The 24,618-nt window shown below is 38.3% G+C and overlaps 1 protein-coding gene across 1 annotated transcript in view; it reads right to left on the bottom strand.

Annotated features, from left to right (window-relative positions):
- Positions 1 to 24,618, bottom strand: part of TTC17 (tetratricopeptide repeat domain 17) — a 63,655-nt gene that overhangs the window by 38,653 nt on the left and 384 nt on the right. The window contains 12 exon segments of the mRNA XM_026091745.1: positions 691 to 806; positions 1,255 to 1,395; positions 3,023 to 3,135; positions 3,432 to 3,592; positions 3,836 to 3,975; positions 4,351 to 4,495; positions 6,149 to 6,258; positions 6,956 to 7,087; positions 8,252 to 8,363; positions 9,390 to 9,559; positions 11,147 to 11,236; positions 17,566 to 17,583. Coding sequence (XP_025947530.1) covers positions 691 to 806; positions 1,255 to 1,395; positions 3,023 to 3,135; positions 3,432 to 3,592; positions 3,836 to 3,975; positions 4,351 to 4,495; positions 6,149 to 6,258; positions 6,956 to 7,087; positions 8,252 to 8,363; positions 9,390 to 9,559; positions 11,147 to 11,236; positions 17,566 to 17,583 — 1,448 coding nt within the window.

Below are 24,618 nucleotides of genomic sequence, written 5' to 3'. Positions count from 1 at the left end.
CAGCCTTTTTTCTATCACTATTACAGTGTTAAGTGAATAGGATTATTATGAAATTACCTTGACCTATGTGAGGTAGATATTGCAGCATAGACACATTTATCTTATCCTACGTAATAACAAATACTGTTGACTATTCTACAACTAAGCTGGTTTTCTACCTCTGTCCAGAAGGAATGAGCCAAGGCTTTCCAGTCCTAACCCTTCTTCAGTATTTTCTGCTCATCACAATTTTCTGTTAACATAACTAGACCTAAGAGGAATGTATACAGCCTGCAACAGTTACTTGTATTTATTAAACTGCTACTTACCTTATTTCTCTCTATATAGGTCAATTCATCACTTTTTTTAAAACATACTCTAGAACACATTCAAGCTTACACATAAATTGTTTCTTTTTTAGTAATACTGTAGATATTTCACATAGTCACCTCGTACTAAAATCAGGGAACAATCATCATGGAATTGGGTCTTCTGATTGTTACAGTTGTAGCAAAGATGACACTAAAGGAAAACCATTCCTTCTGTTAAACTGCCAGAGAAAATGAACATATCTGTGCTGYTGATCACTAATGGCATCTGTCCTCTCCAGAAAGAAAATGCTCATCTTGCATAATTAAGACAATAGTTTGACAGTAACTACATCACTGGTGTCAAAATTTACAAATATAGATTTTTAAAATCAGCACTTGCCTGAATCCCCTATTTTCTGGAGGCAGAAAGTAAGTTGGCAGTTCTTCTGGATCAGGAATTTTGGGGAAAGATTTCATGCACTCTGATCGCTTAGGCCAAAGAATATGCTGTTTATCCTAAGGTGAAAAGGAATTATTTTTGATTACTTTCTCATCATTTTTAATCTTCTAATTATGAAGCTAATAAGAATATTAGGAATAATCTGGAGGAAAGAAGAGCAGGAATCTTTCTTTAAAACAATTATTTTCCTTCTTTTCTGGAATAACAGCAGTTGAATTTTCTACCTTTACTCAGTTATACTTCTTTATTCGCAGATGTTTCCAAAAGTAGTTGAAGAAGAACAACCCCATCTGCACTGTAGTAGAGTTCAAAATAATGGGAAACTGGTAGGGAGAAACTACACAGGAACTTGTATGTTGAAGAAATTTAGAATACTAGATTCTTCAGTACTGTCACACACCAACACTGGGCTACCAAATACTAAGAAGTTTTACACAAACAAGGACAAGATGCACACTTTTACAACTCTTCTTTGAAAGAGGAAAGCTTATCCCGTTCACTCACTCTATCGGATTCTACGCTCCAAACTGAAACAATAGAACGAGCAACAGGGGAAGACTGCAAGGACTGGCTGTGATCACTTTGGTTTGCGTGAAGATCCAAATTCACAGATGTCATGCTAGAAGTTGAAGAATCTTCACCAAACTGGAAATAAAAGATAAGCAGAATATTTCATAAGGAAAAGAGATCGTATACCACTCGCTGAATTTCTGCATATTATTTTTTCCCCACCATTTATGTAGTTAAGCTTCACTGATAAGCTGAAATATAGGTAGCAGAAAAAAGAAAAAAAAAGGAAATTTAAGCCTCTTGATCCACTCACAGCAGGGAAAAGTAACATTTGGGTTGTAAACAAGTCAACAATGAAAATGAAAGTGTAAATCAGCAAAAAATGCTAGAAGGTATCAAACAAACATTTCTAATAGACCCAGACAAACAAAATATACGTTTCTAGACAGCATACCTCTAGTTCAAGTTAGATTTACCAACACTCATGGCTTGCAAAGTTATCTTGATAACCTGAATTTATGGTTACTACACTAGGAAGAACACCCAAGGAAAAAAAAAAAAAAMCACCACAAAGCATAATTAAAAATAATTATTCCTGCTTTCCTAAACTAGTTAACGAAAAACTCCAGAACATTTTCTGTACTACAAAATAAATCAAACCATGATTTTTATCTATAGTTCTAACACAGCAGTGGTGTGGTTCAGTTGGTTTTAGCTTTGGATTTTTAATGTTAGCATACAGATCATTTTCTAAGATTTTTCAATATCACTGTATCAGATTTTCTTGATGCACTTGCTAATTTAGTATCTTAAATTAGCAAACAATCATGAAACTGGACTAACAACTTATTTTAAGGCTGCTAAAGAACTCAATTTATCAGCAATGAGCTCTGCCCTTCTATTGGTGAATTGCTTATTGCAGTTTTGTGCTCCTTCTGGTATGAAAAAAGAGATTAAGTGTATTACCGCAAATAAGATTTAAATTGGAAGTAGTGTGCAGATGTTGTATAGCTTGAGTCATATGACAGTATGATAAACAAAAGAAATTACAATCCATTTTAAGGCTGTAGAGATGGAAAGCGATTAATACTACGTTATTTTAAACATTCTTTGAGCTATTAGATTGGAATGTTCTTTCACTACACATACCATACATACTTTAAAAAAGAAAAGTGACTCCTTAGAAATCCTTTACCTTTTCATGAACATTAGCCACCTAATGCTTTCACTGCCCTCTTTGAAGTAAACTAAATTTGAAAGTTGAACATGTTACGCTCCCAGACCATTTCATGCCTGAAATTTAGTTTACTTATATAAGAGAAGGCTGTATTCCTCAAGTCACTTGATTCTTGTATTTCCTAGAAAGAGACACTTGGCTGTTCTACACAGATTGAAAAAGCAGAGGACACAATATGGAGGTAGCTAGTATCCCATAGGAACCTAAGAACAAAGTTTTCCAATTCAAATAAGCAAAAAAACAAACAAACCCCAACAACAACACACACACAAAAAACCACCAAAGCCTTACACAGTAAGACTCAAAATTTCCATAATCCAGTGGATCTCAGCTTGTATTGCAAGCAAGAAAAGCCAAACTAGCATTAGGTACCTTAAACTCTGATAAAGGGATGATACCATTTGTCATTGTAATTACCACATCCCAAATGTGCCTCCTTTTTCAAGCTTCAAAAAGATGAACTGTTTTGCTAACTGAGACAGACAGGATGTGACTTAAAGCAGTGACATCAATTCACAGACAAACCTGAACATATTCCACATTTTCAAAAATGTCCCCACGGTGATATCGAACAGGCTGGTCCCACTGGCAGTGCAAGCTATGTTGCTGGTTGCCCAGTCTACAAATCTGATGGTTCCCTGCAGAGCACAAAACATTTCCTTCTATGATATAACTGAGGTTTCGGAGGAAACAAGAGTAGCACACAGCAAAAAAAGCCAGAATTTTGAGTGTTAATATGAGCATAGAGGAAAATCTATTTTTGAAGGAATCAAAAATATTTGTTCAAGAACATATCACAATCACTTGTTTTAATAAGCAAAATGAAACTGCCATCAGGGCCATTGTAATATATTAAGAAGTTACTTCCTTACATTAATCCAAATATGTACAATTCTTCCTTCCTTTAATGAGCATGAACTCAAAAAAGTTGTACCTAATTGAGCTTCTTTTGCCATCTGTGTCTCATGAATGATGTTCCTCAAGATTTGCTCCTCCTGGATGAGCTTATACTTGTCTAAGACATCTTGTTGCCTAAGGTAATGGTCATGCTGCTTCTGATATTCCTTCAATTCATTTAACGTTCGCTGAAGTGATCTTGAAAATTGGATAGTAGAAAAAGTTTACTTTGAAAGTTTTTTTTWAAATAACACCTTTTCCTATAATTTTGCACATTTTAAACTTTGCTCTGGATTTCTTACAGTATTGTTATGAATAATTTTATTACACAAAGAAATACAGAAAATTAAACATCATGATTTTATTAGAAATGTAAGCAGTTACTGAAACAAAACAAAAAAGAGATTGTATGAATTTTCACTGAGGTGCTTCTTCAGTTACCTATGCTGAGCTTCCAGTTTTTGCTCAAGCTTTTGCTGACATAGTACAGCGTGCTTCCTTTTTACAGCTTGTTCAAACCCTGGTTTGGCCTGTAAAGCATGATCGTAACACAGGACTGAATGGTTGTATTCCCCAAGCATCTGAAGAATGATAAAAAAGGAAAGAGAGAATTAGCCACAAAAATCTCTAATTTTCTTCTTTAAATCACTAACTAAAATTTTAATTTGTTATGATGAGCAGCCTGTCTTTTCTGAAATTCAGGCCACCATATCTGCTAAGGGGAGGCTGTGGGAGAATTTCTCTGGGATTTATTTCAAAGTGCCAATAAAAACTTCTGCTTGCTGGAAGACTGACTTCTTGGATGAAAATATCATGACAGAACCTAAAACATTAAGCATAAAATTCATGTGGAACACAAGATGCATCATAAAAGAGAAAAGCATTACAAGTTTAGCCAGAATGATTAAAAATTATTTGGTTTTATACAAGTCATGGAAAATAAAGACAGTATTTACCGCATATATATTTCCCAAAGTGTAATAGCTGGTAAAAAAGTCGCTGTATTCCAGAGCTGCATGGACCACAATAGCAGCATCTGCAGAGAAGTGTGCCCGGTGCAGAATATTTGCCAAATTTACCAATGCAATATCTTTATTCTGCCTAAAAGAAAAACAAAGAAAAAAAAGAGACAATAAAAGAAGGTCTGACTGTGCAAGCATCATGCATTAGGACACRCTCACTCTATATTCATACACTAAATATGTAATTTGAAAAAAAAAACCAAACAGGTGTCTAAATTATACCGACTTCACACCTTATAGCACATTCTAGCCAGACAGGAAATGCTGAGAGTAGCAGCCAAGTAGTTTGTCACACCTCACCCCCTCAAAACTGAGGGTCAAACAAAGGGAAACTAATATTCTTAAGTATTGATTCTCCTGACGCTTTGCTCTCCTGAAAAATGAACAGACATTTTCCTTACTTTAAACATACATATCTATCTTCTGCAATACTGTACTGGTGTTTTTCACTTTTGTTCACTAAACTAAGGCTATTTCAAGCTACACAACAACAACAGAAACTACCTAGGGGCATTACAGAATCTGCTACATAGTTGCCATCCAAATCTTACTTTCCTCATAATAGTGATTGGATAAAAAAATAACAAAGCAAGTCTTATTCCTATTTTCATCATGGATGATAAGCAAAAGAATAAATGCTTTTGGATCAAGAATCCATCTTCATGAATTGGAAACCAAACCTAGATGTCCCATCTTATACTAGATCTCAACTACAAGGCCATTTTTCTGGGATGATTTACTGTGAAAGCTAAATCATAAGTCATAACAAGTAGTGTTTAGATTCTTGCAGTAGTCAGGCGAATCATATTTACGTACAGTTGTGAAAAGAGCCCTTGTACTTCAGCTTCATACAGCTAATTTCCATTTGTGCTTGAGAAGGTAAAAATTAAACTGAATTTATAGCTTTTAAAGAAAACCATCATGATGCAATTATTCCACCATGGCACAGAAGAGGTTTCTTTGCTGCTGACTGTACTGGACCAAATGCAATAGGAACATTATGATTAATTACACACAGCACTAAATGCATGTTATTTACAGCTGAAAACAGCTAAATTAATATTTCAACTCTTATAAATCGATCTACTTTCTCATACTGCTGTCAGCTTAATTCTTAGTTTTACTCTTCTGAAACACAAGTGTCTTTTCAAAACTGATTTTCACAGCAACTTTGAGCCTATCTTTTGCCCTTTAGTACCAACACATTAAAAGCAGCAGGATCTACATTTCTGACCACAGGTCTTAGGGATTCACTGCACAACTTTTCTGACAGAATAGAACTGTAGTAGTTTACATTAAGCTAACAGGTTTAGCTTAAACAGCTAAACTCCCATCAACAACAGTAGCCAATGACTCCCCAAAGCTGCAATGAACCTGCCACTGCCAGTCTTAAGGCTGTTTCAAAACGTATATAGTTCATCTGCTTGACATTCATAGATAAAGGTACCAAACATTCTCCAACATATTCTGCAAGGAAGTAACATAGTAACTGGACCCCCTTTACAAAGGTCCCTAATAAGAAATGGGATCAGGCTATTATTCCCTTGTTACTTTCAGGTTCATGGATTACCCCCCAAAAAGTTCAAATGCAAATAATGATTTTTTTAAAAAATGTTCCCAAGCAGTTCTTGAAAATGCTGCTGCCTAGTACAGCACAGAAGGAGTAAGAACAAATAACAGGAATTATTTCTTAACATACAGTTTTAAAAACTAAAACCTCAGCAATTCTCACCTTGAAGAGAAATGAAGGGCACGCATGGCACATTCTACTACTTGATATGGTTCATTCTTTATTCGCCAGTAAAAAGAAGCCATATTATAGAGCACCCAGGAAGAAGAGTTCTGCAGTAAACAGAAACACATAAACTGTAGTAACAACTAAGACATGAACTAAAGGGCTAACCAGGGCTTTAATTACTAATGGAGGAAAACTGAGCACTGAATTTGCTCCAAGTTATCCTCTTCACCTGGAGAGCTGCCATTTGGCAGTAGCTATGAATGTTCAGGAAGAACAAATCAGCATATAAATGCATCAAAGAGAAACTGAACTTTATTTCTGCCTTTCATACGGGGCAAATTCAAAATGAGATGAAATGAGAAGTGATACAAGTTTAAATATCTGTGGCTTAGTTTGGAAGTTAAATGAAAGTTCACATATTTTCCATAAAGGCACTCAAAAACGTATATTTTGATGCTATTGTTTCTTCTTTGCTCTTTAAGTACCTGCACTTTTGTTTAAAACCTTTTATTACCTTGAAAGAGCAATGAACATGGCTTGCCAAAACACATGAGTTATTGAAGATGACACTAGATATCCACTTACTAGTTTTGCTGGTGGCTTCTCATACCTCTGCTTGCCTAGTAGAAAGCATTTTTTGAAACTCTGCTTTTTGTAATCAAAATCTAAAAAATATATATATTTATATATATACACGTGCAGAACTAGTACTGGATCGGATTGCATGTACCAGGCACATCTAATCTTGTGAGATCTTTCTAGCATTCTTCTTGAGTGTACAGTAAGTTTACAGCTTCATACCTTCATTAGCCCGTCATAAATACGATGACCTATTTCCTCTATACTTCTTCCCAGCCTCCGGGATAAGTATGTGAAGATTGGATCTTCTTTAGGTAACAAGGGTGCGGAAAGATTAACTCTTTCTTGAACACCCTAAAATAAAAATCAAACACAGGGATTTGCTGACACTTCTACTAAAATTACAGAAGCAATGCACAAAAGAAAATGACTTCCAAGAAAGTTTGCAGTATGATTATGTTACATTCCTCTCATCCTTTCCTATCAAGATCTTAGGGACTTGACAGGATAAAGTCATCTTAGACAGATGAATAATATATATTATTACAGATAGGCAAACACTAGAAGCAGTCATTAATGTCAATACTTCTAAAAGCATCCTCTGTTTGTGAGTGCTATAGGTTAAATATTGATTTCTGGTGGCACTGAAAGTTTGGCAGCTATTGATTTCACTAAAAAGGACTGAAGCATTTAACTCACGTTAGTCAGGTTGGACACTATGAAAGCACCCCTGCATCTTTTATTCTCTCTCTTTCTTCCCCAATAAAAAAAAAAAAGGAATTCTTTTCAAAGCTACATCCAGACCCAGGAACACAGCTGAATGGCTTTGGTCCCTGTTTTGCTCACTAAAAATCCTTACTTTTAGATGAAAAAACATTTTAAAGGCTCGTAATAAAATAAATACCAAGAGGAAAGCACTAAAGCCAGGCCTGCATTAGAAAATTTGCTCATATAATATTCTTGGGGAAGACAATTTTTGCACCAAACTTCCCTTGTAACAGTGCTAGAGTAGATGAAGTTTGTATTGGTAAAGAACATTTATTTTATCTTGCAGGTTAGAACTTGGCATTTAGATATCAGAGAGACAAATATGTTACGAGCTACTGACCAGCCTGTAAACAATTTTTTGATCATGAATTTTCATGCAGCTTAATGACCCTGTTCAGCACTCTCCAATTTTGAACTGAAACAAGTTACAAAATATGAGCATTTCCCATGAAAGCTGCCATTTATACTGATGAAATGCGTGTTATGAAAAAAAAAAAAATTCAGTTTTTCTAAAAYGCCCTCTGAAGTAAGGCAAATAATAAGAAAGGACAAACAGGATCTGGGTATCTGACGGAACTGTCCTCCCACAAGCAGGTACTTTAATCAGGGCACAACCGTGTTTTTAAACAAGTCCAAAACAATCCTGAAAGATTACAATACCTTTCAACCTTAACTGAGAACTGCCAACAAGAACTTTCTGTTCCTCTTCCTGATGGGGAAAGAAGAAACATCTTGCCTTTGCTTGCTTACCCGTAAATGCTGAAAAGCATGAATGCTGTATGGAAGATCTAGAACTTTTGTACAGTCTGGCTGCTGCAGGTCTGGAGGCACAGGAGACTTTGTGTCTATATAGTCTTCAGGGCTGAGAACATAACATAGCAGAATCCAGATTAAAATACTGCTAAAGTTCATAAGAGACTATTGTAGTAGACAGGCACACAGTATTCTGGTTTGACTGACAGTTACAAAAAAAATCTTGTGTTTGAGCACATTAGAACATTTCTGATGTCTTTCCAGATTTGAGTTGTAGCAGGATGTTATCACTAAAAGATAAAGTAAATAAATTGCAATCTGCCTTAGAGAAGACATCAATGTTTGGATAGCCTCCAAAATGCATTACCATCAATCTAGTGTACTACTACTAGGTTTAACCATCTGTCTGCAAGGCAAATGACAATGCATGCAGATTAAAAGACTCTTCAATTTAAAAAAAMCCCCAAATATTAGTGAGAAGCCCAAATTAAGGTAGTTGAAGACTACCTACTACTAAAACTAGTCTTTTCCGACCTCAAGTACTCATTTGATTATGTGAAGAAAAGAAAAAACAGTCAGCCCTAAAGATCAATTGCCAGTGAAACCGAATGCTGAACAGACTGCTCACACATCCTTTACTTGCTAAGCACAAGGGGTAAAATTGACCAGAAGGGTCGACATCTCAGTAAAAAAACTGAACTTTGTTCGACTTTAAATCAAGACAGTTCCCATTACAAGAAGCGCATCTCAAAAATCCCCAAACACACCAGAGTGACCAGCCCAATATTCAAGCAAATCCAACCCCCTTCCACAAGATGCACTTCAGTTTAATTCACATGTCTGCTCACATCATTACAGAGCTACATGGGAAGAGCTGTTTGGAAGCCTGGGAATAGACCAGAGGTGTTTCCTGGTAGAGCTAACATGCATTAGTTTGGGGGAGAGAGCCAGCAATATTTCCACACAGTACCCTTTCGTAATTAGTGGCAAATGCGTTGTTTCAATTTCATTCAACACTAACACACAATAAAACAGCTGTTATCTAAACAACAGTCACCTGACAGTATTTGTTTTAATCGTATTAGCAGATTTTTTTCATTCAGTAAAAATCTTAAAATATAAAGAGTCTCATTACCGGATATCTTTGCTCTCTAAGGTGATGTATGTACCATCATATAGATCCAGGTCCCCCAAGGGCACCTTTGCTTTAATGCAGTCCGGATCCTCTTTATTATGCCTTTGTTCCAGCCCTGTGTCTCTGTCCTCATTTTCCTCTATATGAATCTTTTGAGCAACTAACTGTTTCTGTAGGAATAAAAAAAAGAAAACAGAAGAACGTCTAGTGACGACAGCAAGCTGTACAGTTGCTAGGAGCTAAACAATTCAACTTTTTCCTTTATAAAATACAGTCCATTTGAAGAAAATCTGAAAAGGTTTCTTAAAACTTTGGAAGTATTTCCCTGTATTTTCTAATATCTGCAGGAGATTTTTTGATTTAGATGGAAGATAAGTACTTTCAGTAGCGATAATACTACTTGAACAGGCCCTTATTTCTCCTCCTGTTCCTAAAAAGAGGGCAAATACTACTCCAAATTCATTGTAGGCAGTTTAAAGAAGAACAGCCATTCAGCATGCTAAGTATAACTGAGGTTGTAGGCCAATGCAAGAATCAAGACTGGAAATAATTCCTGTAAATCAGCTTATGACATGCACTATGGGCTACCCCTCACCTCATAAAGCACATGGATATTGATCACTACTAGCAGTCAACGGACGAATGATCTGCTCCAGTACAGTAAGCCATATTTAATTCTCACCTAGATCTGCAGATGGAAAAACCATTAAATATCAGAAGGATTTGTATATGTGGATATGGCCCTTTAACTTCGCTTTTTTAATAAAAAAACAAAAGCCATACACATTCTACAGCATGTTATTATGTAATACTAGAGATACATACAGTAATAGCATCTTATACAAGATCTTATAATAGATACTTCTGCTTCAAATCATTTTATGCTACAAATTGTATATTAGTCATTTATAAACCCACAGTCCATGCCCTGAAGTGCTTACAATTAATTTTCTATCTATAGCTAAGATATCTATTACCACAAAAATATGGATATAGTTCAATGAGAAAGGCTGACCTAATATCTTCATGTAAGGAGCAACTCTCCCTTCCTTATCTCCCATTTACCCAAAGYTAACTCTGGTGCTCATCTAACTTCTCAACTAGCTACTTCAGCTAATCTGACCAAAGCAAAGCTGGCACAAGAGGAGTGCATGGCCAGAAGCAAGTCTGTGAGCTATCAGCTTGCCCAGCCCATACCACAATTAAATTGCGGTTTAAAAGACAGTTATCAGTTTAAAGTTCATTAAAGCTCTTTTCAGAGGGTCAATCAAAAATAAAGGGGCTTGAAGAAAAACAAAAGCAACCTGATCCCTCATATGCCCTAGACAGAGCAATGGAAAGAACGGCCTGACAAACCCAGAGAGGCAAGCACAGGGAAATTCATCAGCTACAGGAAACACAGAAGATTTGTTTTAGGTTTGTTACATAGTGGTCTTGCTGTTACTTCAGAAGTAATTATAGAATATAGTAGTCAGCACCAGAATCAAATATCTCAGTGATTTTTCTTTGCTTAAAAATGTTAAGCTTTATGGATAGCAATAGGCAATAATGCAACTGGGGACAGTGACAGCCAGTTAAGCAAACTTGAGGCACAAAAATCCAGAGATGTGTGAAGAATTCTTTATCCTTTCACTGAAGCACAATTATGCCTGTGATGACTTCTGTTTCCTGCCTAAAGTCTGTCATTAAAGAGTTTTTTTGGGGGAAGGGGGCATTTGAATCTTCAGAAATGAATTAATACTTAACATTAGCTTTACCTCCAGTTCTTTGAGGTAGTTAACTGTTGTTTCTTGTCTCATTAGTATTACCAAATCATGTGGGTTCCTCAAGTTCATTGGTGAATCCACCTGCAAGACAATTCAACAGTCCATCAGATTAGACAATCCCCAAATTAGATCAATTTTAAAAGATAAGAACATAACATCGTTCAGCTACAGTTTGCCTGTTCAGAAGTTTTATGCCCATTCAGCATTCATAACATGCCCACATTTTTAATCTGTATTTCTAATAACATTGTGGTTGGAGAACCCAATTCAACCCATTCTTTAGTCTCAAACTTGTTCTAGTTTATTCAGGCACACAAATTTTAAGCATAACAGACAAGTAAATTCATCATTCAAAAACATTAGGAGTACTTATTAGCAAAGTACCAAGGTACTAGATACCCTAAATCAAAATTGCAAAAATCTGTTTCCCTTCATAGCTTTAAAATTCCTCTGTCAAGTCCCTCACTAGGCATAAAGCTTCAAAGCTTCAAAGGCTTCAGCTTCAAATCAGCTTCTCCATGCCACCAACTTAATGCACCAGCCTGGTGTTAAGACTTTCAGAGACCTACTGCCTTCAGGATTAAGAAGAAAGTAAATGAACAAAATCAAGAAGTAAGCAAACAAAGATTAAAAGCTCTGTTACAGAAAACCGTGCTACAGCCTCAATAGCTCATACACAGGAGTTGGCAGCTCAATAAATAGCAATGTTATGGGTAAGCCGCAGACAAGAGTGCTTATATGCCATACCTTTACTGATCCCTAAATGGATTCAGTAAGCTATGGCACTGCATTCTTAAGCTGAAAAATCCCAACCTTGCCCTAATGCCAAATTAATTCTGCTGCCTGACTGGACGGGGGAAAGTCACTACAGGCAAGAAGGTGCTCCATGAGCAGCTGAGCTGATCCAAAGGCTCTCAACAACTAAAAGGGTCTCACTCCCAGTCTTCTGAGCTGGGCAAGCAACACCAATTAGCCCCTCATGTCTGCTCTGGTGCCCACCAAGCTCTTTCGTGAGCTAATTCAAATGCACTATCTCTACAGGGCACAAACCCCTCTTAGCTGTTATAACTGAGCTAGTAAACTAAATTAGCTTATGGAGGATCTAATGAGTACTAGAACAGAAGCCAGGAAATAGGAAATAGAAGTACGTGATGACAGGGAAAGGGGAAGGACATGGGAAAGGACAGCAGGATCTCCTATTTTGACAGTACTGTAGATCAGCTCACCACATTTTATGGAATTCTATCTCAKATTGTTACAGTAGATGATTGACACCAAGATGCTCCTGGATCTGGGCTCAGTTTCTACTCAAAATTTCAGCAAACAGAACTAGCTACTATATAAAGACATCAACACTGTGTTAGCAGTGATACCTCTACAAGGGCTGTCCACCACTTTCTACCATAATCCCATTCTTATTCTTTAATTTATAAGGCTAACTGGAGTGTTCTATGCCAAAAGGAATTGCCTTGTTGCCTTTACAAAATCAGTCCAGATTAGGTCACATTATCTTTTATTGAAAAAGTCTGCTATACATACCTGTGCAACAGAACCCACTGAACTCTTGCTCTTTTTTCCGACTTTTCAAGTAACTCGGACACGTTTCTGAGACTTTCTTTTCCTGCAGAGAATTGAAATTTGCCATAGTCCTACTGGAGATGCATGTGCTGTTCATTTTAATGTGACCTGTCAACAGATTTAGTCTTGGGACAGGTTCTCTTGACTTCAAGTCAAACAAGAAGCTCAAATCTACCTTCTTCTGACTACTGACAATTAAGTCCACGTTACTCACGAGCCTCCTTACTAAGCAACAACTCTGTCCTCTACGATGAAAGCAAGTACCTGCCTGTCCTTGTTATCTGCCCACAAACCATGTCACTTTTGGCTAAACAAGTATATTTGTGTCCAAACCAAAAGCTGAATTGCTTATCTTAGGCTGGAGACATTTTGGAGAGTGGCTACATATAGAGTCCAGATATGAAAGCAAAACTCATTTTCTTCTCCAATCAATTCCCTTGTATCCCCAGATGAACAGAAAATATTAGGTGCTGTTGATGCCAGTTTATTTTTACACTATGAATTTGGAGATTACAGATTTAACTGTTGCCAGTAAAAGGTGGCATCCATGATAGTCTAGAAAAGCACAGATAATAACGTATCAGAAAAACTAATGATATTGTTAGTTGCAGTATTATAGTCTACAGCACCTTACTTACAGTCGTATTTCATATTTCCTCCTAAGGGACTCACCTCATTTAGAACAGGTTGTGCATAAAGCAGAGTTATGTAATTAATGCAGCACTTGTTCATACTTCATTTGCTAGAGAAACTACTGAGGCACGTGCAAGTGAACAAGACATGAATTTACAAGAAAAAAATACACACAGGAAAATTTGACTGTGTTTACAGCACTCAATTACACATTCCAAAATAGCACCCTTCCTCTGACTGTTAAAGGCTTCCTGCAAGATATTATGAAGTCACCGAGACCAAAATTTAAGAGTTGACTATCAGCTCCACCTTCAGTGACAAACTGCGTCTGGCGAGTGATTTTTTGCAGAATGCTATTCAGGCAATACCATTTAGAAAGTCTTATTCTGCAAGTTGAAGGGCCTCGGCTTGCAATTCATTCAGAAACAAAATGATATTCCCAGATAGACTCTGTTTACAGTTTGAGCTAAAATAATCTCATAAGAGGTAGTTCTGAATTTAGCATTTGGGTATTTGGGGTGGTATTTTACCAATCCAAAACACTTGGGTTGACAGGAAAGCAATGTGACATGTAACAGGTGGTTCCAAACTCCTATCAACTATGGTTGATAGCATGGTAGCATGAAAAGAAATCAAAGTGATGGTGGCAATCAAACAGCAATGTCCTTGAGTTTATTGATAAGGTTATGTCAATCCACTAGAAAATTGTATCAAGTTTAGTCATGAGCACCATATTTTTCCTCAGTCTTCAGTTTTTCACTTCCAGATCTGACCCGTTTGTCCCCAGCAAATGAGCACTTTCTAAAGATTACAAAAACCCTCAACCTATTAGACAGTTGATATTATTAAATAACCTTAGCAGCTATTATCTCTTTTTAAGACCAATACAGTACCTGAACAAAAAAAAAGCTCCAAAACCAAAACTTTAACAGTAAATCTGACCTTAGATTTACATTTATATTTGATCATTTCTGATATTGGAAGTTCAAGACTTCCATTTTAAGAAACTATCAAAGTAAAGACTTTATTATTAGCTGTTAGAAATAAAAATCCATTTTAGGTCCAATAATTTCTCAAAGACAGTTTGATTGGAAAAAAACAAGCATCTATGCTGGATAAATGTATGAGGTTTGTAAAGAAAACTCGATCTAGCACATCCAAAGCATTCTTTCTAGCAGCTSATAAAAGTGAGCTGAATATAACATATCCATCTCATACTCTTCAATTTATACATTTACAGTATGAAGGCATTACAAGATTATGATTGAGGAAATAAAAAGCATTCAGCTTTACAGCAAATCATTACACGACACAAAGCAAAACAGATTCTTAATTGAAAACCACAGGAGATCTTAGGGTATCAAGCATACAAATGAGAAAAATCATGTCAACCTGGCCTTCAACATACATCAGTTTGGAAGATGATGGTGCTCATGGTTTCATAGAGTTTGAAGTGCAATTTCCTGATCTGCTTTGGTTGATTCAAAATCACCCTACTGCCAAGTGGGGGAATCCTTCCTTTTCCTTCTTACTACCTGCAATCTTATAGCTCCACTGAGAATCAGACCAGCCAGCCCAGCTCCAAGATGACCGCAGAGAAAAGATTAAACAACTAAGTTTCAGCTAGATCAGCAAGCTAGTCTGATCTGACCTCAGGTGAGCATTTCATCATCTCCCTTCTCAACACCCACAATCACATGACTCAGGAACTGCCACTAGATACTCAAGTTTTCCCTCTCAGATCCAGCCAAAAAGATTATCAAGACTTCTGGTTTGTTATCCACCTTTTCACACCATCCCTCCCCAGATCAAACATATTTTCCTTTACAGTGCCAACTGTTTCTACAGCTGGGAAAACACAAAGCTGATCTACTCACCTGTACAGAACATCAATACTACCTTTGACATCAAGGGCCACAACTCCACCTCATGGTGAATTTAGCACACCGAATAGGCAGTACACAAAGGTATAATTTCAGCATAATCTGCACAGCAGGTGAAACAGTAGCAACAGAGGTACAGTGGGCAAACAGCACTTGCTAAAAATGAGAACGGACACTCAGAGTCCTGCAGAGCTCGTGATCTGCCTTTTAAAACCTTACTACATCTTCACTGATGGTGTTGCCTGTGCTAGTGTCACTCATCACCTTCTCACTTTTCAGTGCAGTCACTCCCATAAAGTACAAAATTGTACAGTGAATACAAATACAAAACAGGCCAGGACTTTTCTGTGGGCTGCTACTTAGGAAAAAAAAAGAAGATATGATGATGCAAACCAAAGATATAAAAGAACCCTCAAAACTTTGCTCACCTGTCAAAGAATTCTTTAATCACAAAACATATAGCCAAAATAAAATATATATTTTATATATATACCTGGAGGACTGTTCTGGCTTATACCCCTCCTTCTTCACAAGAAAAACAAAACAAAACAAAAAAACCCCAACCTCTAAATACTACTAAAATATTGCAGAGTTTAGAAGATACCAGTTTAATTCAGTTTCATGTCATGTTTATGCTCTTACTGACACATAGGCTTCCTATTTAATAGTCAACCAGCAGACTTATCTCTGTTTGCATTGTGGGAATAACTCCAACTTAAAATACATATATATATATGTATATATCCAAAACAAGCAGAGTGGGACTGGTTCCACCAGAGACATTTTGCTTGAGGTATCAGCTGATTTCTCTTTTCATTGTGTCTGTTGCCTTTGCAAGCTTGATCTAAATCTTCATGGTACCCACTAGACAAAACACTACTTTAGACAGAAAATAGTAACACCAATAGAACTGGAACATTTTGAGGAAAGAGCACATTATATCCACGTAGGTGCGGAACCCACAGTTGCATATTATCTCATAGCACAAATGGTGTGTATTTACCAGCTGTATCCAGCCCCTCTCCTCCACAACAGCGCAAGTATTTGCAAGTAATTGTGTACTGACAACCTCTTGCTGTGAAATAAAGAGCTTATGTGGGTCCTGTCGCCTTAGCTTCACAAGACTTGCGGAAAAAGTTTTAGCACTACTGGAAGGAAGACAAGTTTGTATTTGTTCTGAGCACTGTGAAAGATGTGTGGGGTAGCTCGTATTTATGTCGGTTTTTGAACAATTGGCTAATAAGAAAAAAACCACAACTTTGCACTGGAAACTAGCCTAGGTCTACCATCAGCAGTCACAAATCTTATTACAGAGCAGGTGTTATTTCAGAAGCTGTCACGTTTTATTTAAACACCATAACAGTTGCAACCAAACACCCATGTGTTCCAAGAGGCTTTGTACCACAGGAGTCAATCTACTGTCAGCAGCACGCACAGTCTCACTTGAGCATGCCACACTCCCCTAAAGTTGCATGCACACACATACACACAGAGCAAGGTTCAAAATCACGTCACTTTTGATGTTTCCTGTGATGTGTAAGGCAAGAGCTGAGGATTTTATTATAAATCCAAATTGTGTCAGAAATGGTAGCTTTGCTTTTATGCAATATGGCGAGCAGCATGCCAATACTTCACCCTTTCATGCAAAGTCTGTTGTCTCTTACCACCTGATTACGGGAGTCAGAACAGCAAAAGCCACAGGGGCGTTGGAATTTAGTGTGTCTTTTGGAAAGTTTTAGGAACTCTCCATAATGTTCTTCTGGGATAAAACAAAAAGGAAATTAGCTTGCAGATCATCTAGAGCCTCATGCTTAACAGAGACTTGCGAGCCAGAAAAAGATGCTTGTTCCAATTTATTTATTTTTAACTCTAAGTATTTGGCCTATGGCAGAGCACCATGCTCATTTACTCTTCCTCCAAAGTGCTGAAACAGTGACATTCAAGATGAAATGTTTGAGATGCAAGAATTTGACTTCAATTCAAACATAGTAAACAGGGAAAAAAAAAAAAACAGTGCTGAAAAGCCTTCATTGAAACTCAAATGGCTACTATAGCTACACTGCAGAAAGTCTGCCAGTAAACCACTTTTAGAATAAGTGTTCTCTGTTCAACTTTGCCCGAAGGTGAAAGTTTCTTTATAAAGCACAGTTCAAATTTATTCACGGTCACAAAGTACACTAAAAACCTGAGTCAGCAAGAAACACACTGAATCTGTGCAACAAAAAGCCATAGCAGATGACTCAAACCTTTTAGTCTCCTATGTTACTTGCATATCTCGAGGTCTCTGAATAACTAAACTTGAGAGACTTGTGAAACCTTCTGGTATATTTTTCCTCATAATTTAGTTATATTGTACTAGGAAGTAACTTTTAAAAATGAGGGTTAATGAATGTCCCGGTCAACTATTTTTAGGTAAGGCCTTTTGTGGAAATCTCACTGTTAACTGAGAAACAGGAACACCAAAACCAGAACAGTTGTTAGTGTCTGTGCATGTCCTAAATATTGTGTTACATGCAGAAGTAGATTATGACAGAAGGAAACTGGGAAAGACACCCCACTAATTTCTGCCGTAGTGCACAATGCGTTCCTGGCACCTGTTTTACAGACTCTAAATAGTGGATTTTTGCCACTTTACTTACAAGATTCTGACAATTCCCAGTCTAACAGACTAGAACTCTTTGCAATCTTAAGTAGGAGAAGGAACTAAAAACTATGTTTGCCTGTTAGTATATTCTGGCTATCTTGAGATAGTCTACACTCTAAATAAGTGGGATACTACCATGGCATGTCTGAAAAAGTTGCAGAAAACTCTGTTTATGTTTCAGTGCAAGACAAGCTATAAAACTGAAATGGCCCATATGCACTTTGGCTTAGCCAGATAACGAGCAGGAAGTGTCAGGAGACTCTTATTCCAAGGGGTGTCACAGAAAGATTCATCTAGAAAGACAGTGTTGAATTGATTTTTTTATAATAGATAGTCAGTCAGTTGAAGGCTTACAGCTGCAGAGTCCGTTAAAAAAAACAGCATTAGTTGTTTTGTTAAGAAGAGCTGAGCTACATGGAAAACAAATTGTGAACGCATGCAGTGCTTCAAATGTATCACTGAACAAAGTTTCAGTATTATACAGTAGGCCCGCTCAACAGAGATCACTTCAAGAGAGGGCATCAGCTATGAATCTTGTAGATAATAGAGCTAAATACATCAAAGGAAAACACCACTTGGATTGCTACACCAAATGGTTGCAGTGTATTGGTAGTCATACTTACAAATTCAAATCAAATTTCTAATGGGTACTTTCTAGCTAAGGTTTATTTTCTGCAGTAGCCAAAGAGATGCCAACCATGCATACTCAGCTGAATCCAAACAAGAGACAGTGAGATCACTCATATATACCCCTAATAAGCAAGTAATTGTTTTCAGAAGAAAAGCAGTCTGGTTCCTGCTGCCTGCTCATTGCCAAATCTTAAAGATATTAAGCGCTGTCCTGTTCAGACCCCAGAAAAGGATAAAAATTAATTACTATAAGGTAACTAAAGAATTCAAACTTGGATAGTTATTTTTTCAGCAAATGATGACAAAAACAGAATGAATAGCAAATAAACCAATGGGTTTCTTGGTTAACCTTTAAAGGAACAGACTTTATGCTGTGATGTATTCTTAGAGCAGGCATTTTATAGTATGGTTCTCATTTCTCTCTCTCTTCTTCTTTTTTTTTTTTTTAAACCAACAGGTAGGGATTCAGCTTGAAGCTCAAAAAAAAAAAAATTCAGCTACTTGAAAGAACACTGGATTTTACAGGCTTGCTGACTTTGCCCTTTTGGGCTTTGATGGGCCCTTCATGCAAACATATGCTTGGGCTACTTCCAGGCTATCCTTTTGCTATGAAGCTCACAATATGGGGAAAACATGATGGACACCAAGCAGAGCCTTCACCATAGAAAAACCAGTTTTAAAAAGTTGATTTTTATCATCTTGTTAGTTTCCCCCACACTTATTTTAAAACTAACACAAAACAGGATGAGGCGCCAGGAAAAAGAGGGATAGGGATACTAAAGGAACAGGATCTGGAAACCACACTGTGGCCCAGAGGACAAAAAGCCACATGGACCCTCACCAGAAGTCAAAGAGAAGCCTGTGCCTACAAACAGCAAGGAGCACAGCTGGCGCCTTCTGAATTTACAAACTGAACCATCTTGGTGTATATTGTTTGGATTTGGCCCAGACAGAGCATGTTTGTATTAAAGATTTGTTGTTAGCAGTCAGAATTTGGCATAGGCTTACCTGGTAGACAGTGACATGTGKGGGGGGCATGAGTAATAACCACACTTCAACGGCCCTCCAGATCCGCTTCGTACCTTCTCTACCTCAGATACAAATCTTTCCACAGCTGAGCTCAAAACAGCAAAAGCTACTTATGCTACACCACTGCCCCAGCACAGAGGAATAACTCTGCTTGTCTGACTGCATCTCACTTAGACTGACACAAGGGCTATTTCTACCAAGCTTTTCATCTAGCCATGACCTTCATAGTGGTACATAAAAAATCCATGCTTTGCTCCCCAACAAGCACACAGTGCTGGTAAAACACAGTGCTCGGTCAGAAGCATCTGATCTAGGACCGTGATGCAAGTGTCTCTGCCATTCAGTATACAAAAAGGGTCAGGTTCAAGCTTTTCAGATGTACTTATGAAAAGGAAGAGAACTTGAAGTGAAGAGTTTTTTAGTTTTTGCACTAAAGAAAGGCCAAAACCCCACAGTCTTGCAGTGACCAGGAGAGAATTTTTAAAATAAAATCAGTTGCCCTCTCTCAGAGGATAAGCTAGGACCCTGACCTACACTTCAAAAACTTCATGCTTCAGCTTCTCATCCTGAGGTTGGATGACTTGAGAGCAAACAGTGGTAGATTCATACCAATCTCCAGCCTAGGCCTACTTGCACACACTCAACTAGAAGCATTTTTACAGAAGACTGTTTTGGAAAGACATCCTATGCTATCCATTTCAATAAGAATTTTTTTTTTTTTGACATACAACAGACTTTTCATTTGCCTGCACTAGATTTTCCACATTCCCTTGATCTTGGATTGCAGCTTTTTCTCTAGTCTGAGTATATGGACCATGTCTTCAATTCAACCTGTTAATGCACATGTGCACTCAGATGTTAGTCAGGCATCAGTAATGCATTACCCAGCTCTAAAGCCATCCACGAATCATCCTGCCTTGCCTTGTTGCAACTAGGGGCACGCTTGCATTCAAAACCTTAACCAAATGAACAACTTCCATGTAATGTTTCTTTTCTTTACTAGTACCAAACAAGGATTAAACTCTTGCTATTTCATGCTCTTTTCCAGATCATCTCTACCAAATTTCAAAACAAACAGCATATGAGAAACAAAACAACTTCTTGCCAACTCAGATTCCTTGCCAGAGCCTCTCTGCTCCTGGCAACACCTCCTCAGTCCTTCTTTAGTCATCAGTCTGGGAGGTTTTTTCGCTTCTTGTAGTTTAGTTCCTCAGAACTAGCTTTTTCAGCATTTCTAGTAGTCCGGCATGCATATGGCAATCCTTTGACTCCTCCCAGCTTGCTTGGCTTTAATTTTCTCCATCAAGTCCCAACATGTGATCTTTAGAAAGGCTCAACCTCAGCTCTGATAAGTCAGATCCCTCCACTACATTACAGCAGCTGGCCCTCACCGGTAAAGCCATAAATGACCACAGAAATTGTTCACTTCATTATATGTAATCTGTGTCACTTGTTTGTCGTCCTCTTATCCCAAGCTTTCTCTTGCAGTGCACTGGCACTTCAGTAGAGTAATTAGGCCCCCTACTATCACACAAGGACAGTGTGAAATCAATGATGTATTAGTCTGAACCAGGGTTTATACCAGGGGTTGTGAAATAAAGAGGTTTATAAATGTTCACTGAGCAAATATGATCTCCTTAGAGAAACGCAAGTACTCTGACCCTAGCGCTGCAGGAAATCACATTTGAAGGTGGACTGAAACCAAAAGAAGATACATTAACTGATTCAGAGAGTGATGAATCTGACCTGGAAGCAGCTACCAAAATAGACAAAGTCTGGTGGCTTTCTCATTACTGAGACAATGAAATGCTACATGCACAGCTGGGAATTAATTAGTTTCATCATTCAGAAATGCTTACTAGCAACTGGAACAGCAGGGCCTACTTAGCAAGCACTCCCTTTTACTAGATGAGATCTTGGTGATATACTTAAAATTGTTAGGTTTGCTTTGGTTTTGCCACCTCTGTCAGGGTGTTATAACAGTGGGAACTCCAGGTGAAATCTTAGTCAGGGAACTGCTGTCTTATGCCACAGGAAATCGATCTTACATGAGCGTAGTCTCATGTTAGAGGCTTACACCTTGTTGCACTCTAAGGACAAAACGGCTAGTGGACATTTTAGTGTACGAATACAAACTCCTCTCCTTCCCTCCATCAGATTCAGGCTGTTGCATTTGGTATAGAGGCCAGGGTCTACCACTTCTGCTTTCAGCTCCTGATCCATAGCGCACTTTGGAAACACGGAAAACAGTTCACAGTAGTGAACTTCAAGYTGAAGGAAGCCACTTGCTTATCTGGACATCCACAGTTAGTGACTCATTTAGCACAGGGAATGTCTGGCTCTTACTATCACTTAAGCTTTACCTGCATCTTAATCATCTGGGCTTCTTTCAAATAAACTGAGGTAGTCCAAGCGAAGACTAAATCCTTCCTTCTATAAAACAGGGGCAATCTTTTTTTATGCATTTCAGACTGAGAAGGCTAATATTTCTAAAATTAAATAAGTGCTAATTAATACACCACTCTTAGTCACTAGGTAGTGTTAGCCACTTCTGGTTTGAGACTGCTGGGCTGGAAGGGTTGTGATTAGCCGTACAGAGTCCAAACAGTGGCTGGTTACCAGCTGCGTCCCTCAGAGATCAATACTGGGGCCAAAACTGTTTAATGTACTTATTAATGATCTAGGCAACAGGGAAAAAAGACTTCAGCAAGCCTGCTGTCCTCTGCAGACTGGGGGAAGGGGTGCATAAGCTGGAAGACAGGGCTGCTGTTAGAGACACCGCTGAAGAAATGCGCTGACAGGAACCTCATTAAGTTCAGCAAAGGCAAGAGCAAATTCCAGCATCTGGGATGGAATAACCCCGCGCACCAGCAAAGGTTGRGGCTGACTGAACAGAAACCAGCTTTGCAGAAAAGGGCCTGGGGGTTCTGGTAGAGAAGTAGTTAACGATGAGTCAGAAGCAAAGGTGGCCAACTGCATAGCGGGCTGAAGCACTAAAATTCAAACGTGGGCTGCCATTGAAGCAACAGTAACTAGTACAATGGATTGTCATTTTTAAGTTCAAAGGAGGAGTCTAAAGTACTACGGAAAAAAATGATGCAACAACATTGCTCCACAAAACAGCAGCAGATTATAACTGGTAAAGAAACTGCTAAGGTGACAGGCAGCGCTCTGAGCATATTGAGAAGCTGAAACGCCGGACACTGCAGGCAAGCACAAAAAGCTGCATAGCCAAAGGGTTTGCAAGATGAATGTAGAAGAAAGCTCCACTGAAAATGCACAGAGCAAAAGCAGCTGGAAAGAATGACTGAATGGCTAACAGTATTGGTAAAAAGACAAGCCCTCATGATAAATATCAGCTTCATGAAGAATATTCTGAAAAATTAAGGCAAAGGGATGCGCTGCAGGAAAATTTTAGGTTTATGTTCTGTTAACAAGTAGTTATGCCTTGGTATTAAGAGAAGGACAGCTCAAATACTTTGGAACACTGGTTTGTTATCAGTTCAATGGTTTGCAATTATCAACCATCCCATTACCAATGAACAGATGATAATTCTTTCTGTTGCTGTACAACAGAGGTTATCTGCTGCGATTTTAAGAGTTAACAGTAAAAACAACCATACTTTGGCATTTAAAACAATATTGAAGTTCATCCTGGAAAACGCCCACTCTTCTCACTCCCAAAATTTCCAATAAGTGAACAAATGAACTTCAGAGGTGCTCTATAGGGATGATAATGGCCAATAGCCACAAATTTAAGCTTCAATTTCTCAAGAGCCACAGAAAGAAGAAGAATAGGTGCTGAAACAGATCTTATTATGAAAAACTCACTGGACAATTAACAGCACTTCCTGAAAAAGCATTAGATCGCAGTCCCTGACCAAGACTCTAGCTCCTCATATACCAAGTAACACCAAGTTTAGAACCTGAGTCAATTTCCTAGCTGGGAATGGATGAATTCATTTTGACAATGTGGGTAAGGGAAGTTACCTTATTCCACAGACATCATTTTATCACCTTAGCTACAGTTTGACTACTTGACACATGGGAATGCCCCTACTTAGAAAGGGTATTTAATCATAATTGTGTAGCTTACTGCACAGCAGTGGTACAGCGGAAGCATCTACACGTACCGTCAGTTAACTGACATCATGAAAAGCCATTTCTTAAGATGAGTGCTGGATTTAGCCAATCAGATTTTGAAGTCATTTTAGCTAATTAGATTTTTTTCAAGTCACAGCTGCTTTTCATGCAATAATCAACACTTCATCCAGATTTGATAATATATAATTAATATACTCACACAGATGCTTCCAGACCATTATCATATGCTCTCACCACTTCCCCACCAAATAAAGTGGGAAAAGGAGGAGAGATTACACTGGAAGTSTTATTCTTCATTAATTTTTCATTAAGTAGGGTGAGAGAGCGCTTGGATCCTTAAAGGCAGTTTAAGAGCCATAAGACAGTGCTTGAGATTCATAAAACAGCAGAGATCCATAAGACAGTGCTTGAAATCTGTAAGACAGCAGGATTCACTTCACAGAAAGTCAGTTTGCCCTGACAGAGGGCCACGATGCTTTCTGATTGGAGATCCCACCACAGATTCTCAAAAAAAGAGAAAACGGATGTTAACAGACACCCATCGCTCCATATTCTCCTGTTTTTGATCAAAATTGAGACAGGGGAGGCCACTTAGCTTTCTACATGGATTGCCTCTTCAGCTCCTGCTGAAAACAGATTGGGTAGCACTGCTTAAGATTCAAGCACGCCTGATATAAAAGTGGATTTCTGATACCGCTCCCCCGACAACAAAGGGGGAGCCAAACAAGCAGAGAAAGCCCCGACATCGCACACGCGTCAGTGACCGCGGGGGCCGCGGCGGGACGCGAGGCGCAGCCCCGGAGCGGGGCCGGCACCTCGGCACAGCGCGGGCAGGGCGGGCAAGCGGGCGCCGCGCCGCGCCGCTCCCCCCTGCTGCCGGCAGGAGCCAAAAGCAGCCGCGATAGGGCCGAGGGACGCGAAAACCGCACACTCACCGAGGCGGCAGCCTACAGCAGCCACCT

The sequence above is a fragment of the Apteryx rowi genome, unplaced genomic scaffold (assembly GCF_003343035.1).
Source record: "Apteryx rowi isolate R43461 unplaced genomic scaffold, aptRow1 scaffold_122, whole genome shotgun sequence".
In the NCBI taxonomy this organism is placed as follows: domain Eukaryota; kingdom Metazoa; phylum Chordata; class Aves; order Apterygiformes; family Apterygidae; genus Apteryx; species Apteryx rowi.
Note: the sequence above shows the minus strand (reverse complement) of the source record. Positions and strands in the feature narration are given on the sequence as shown.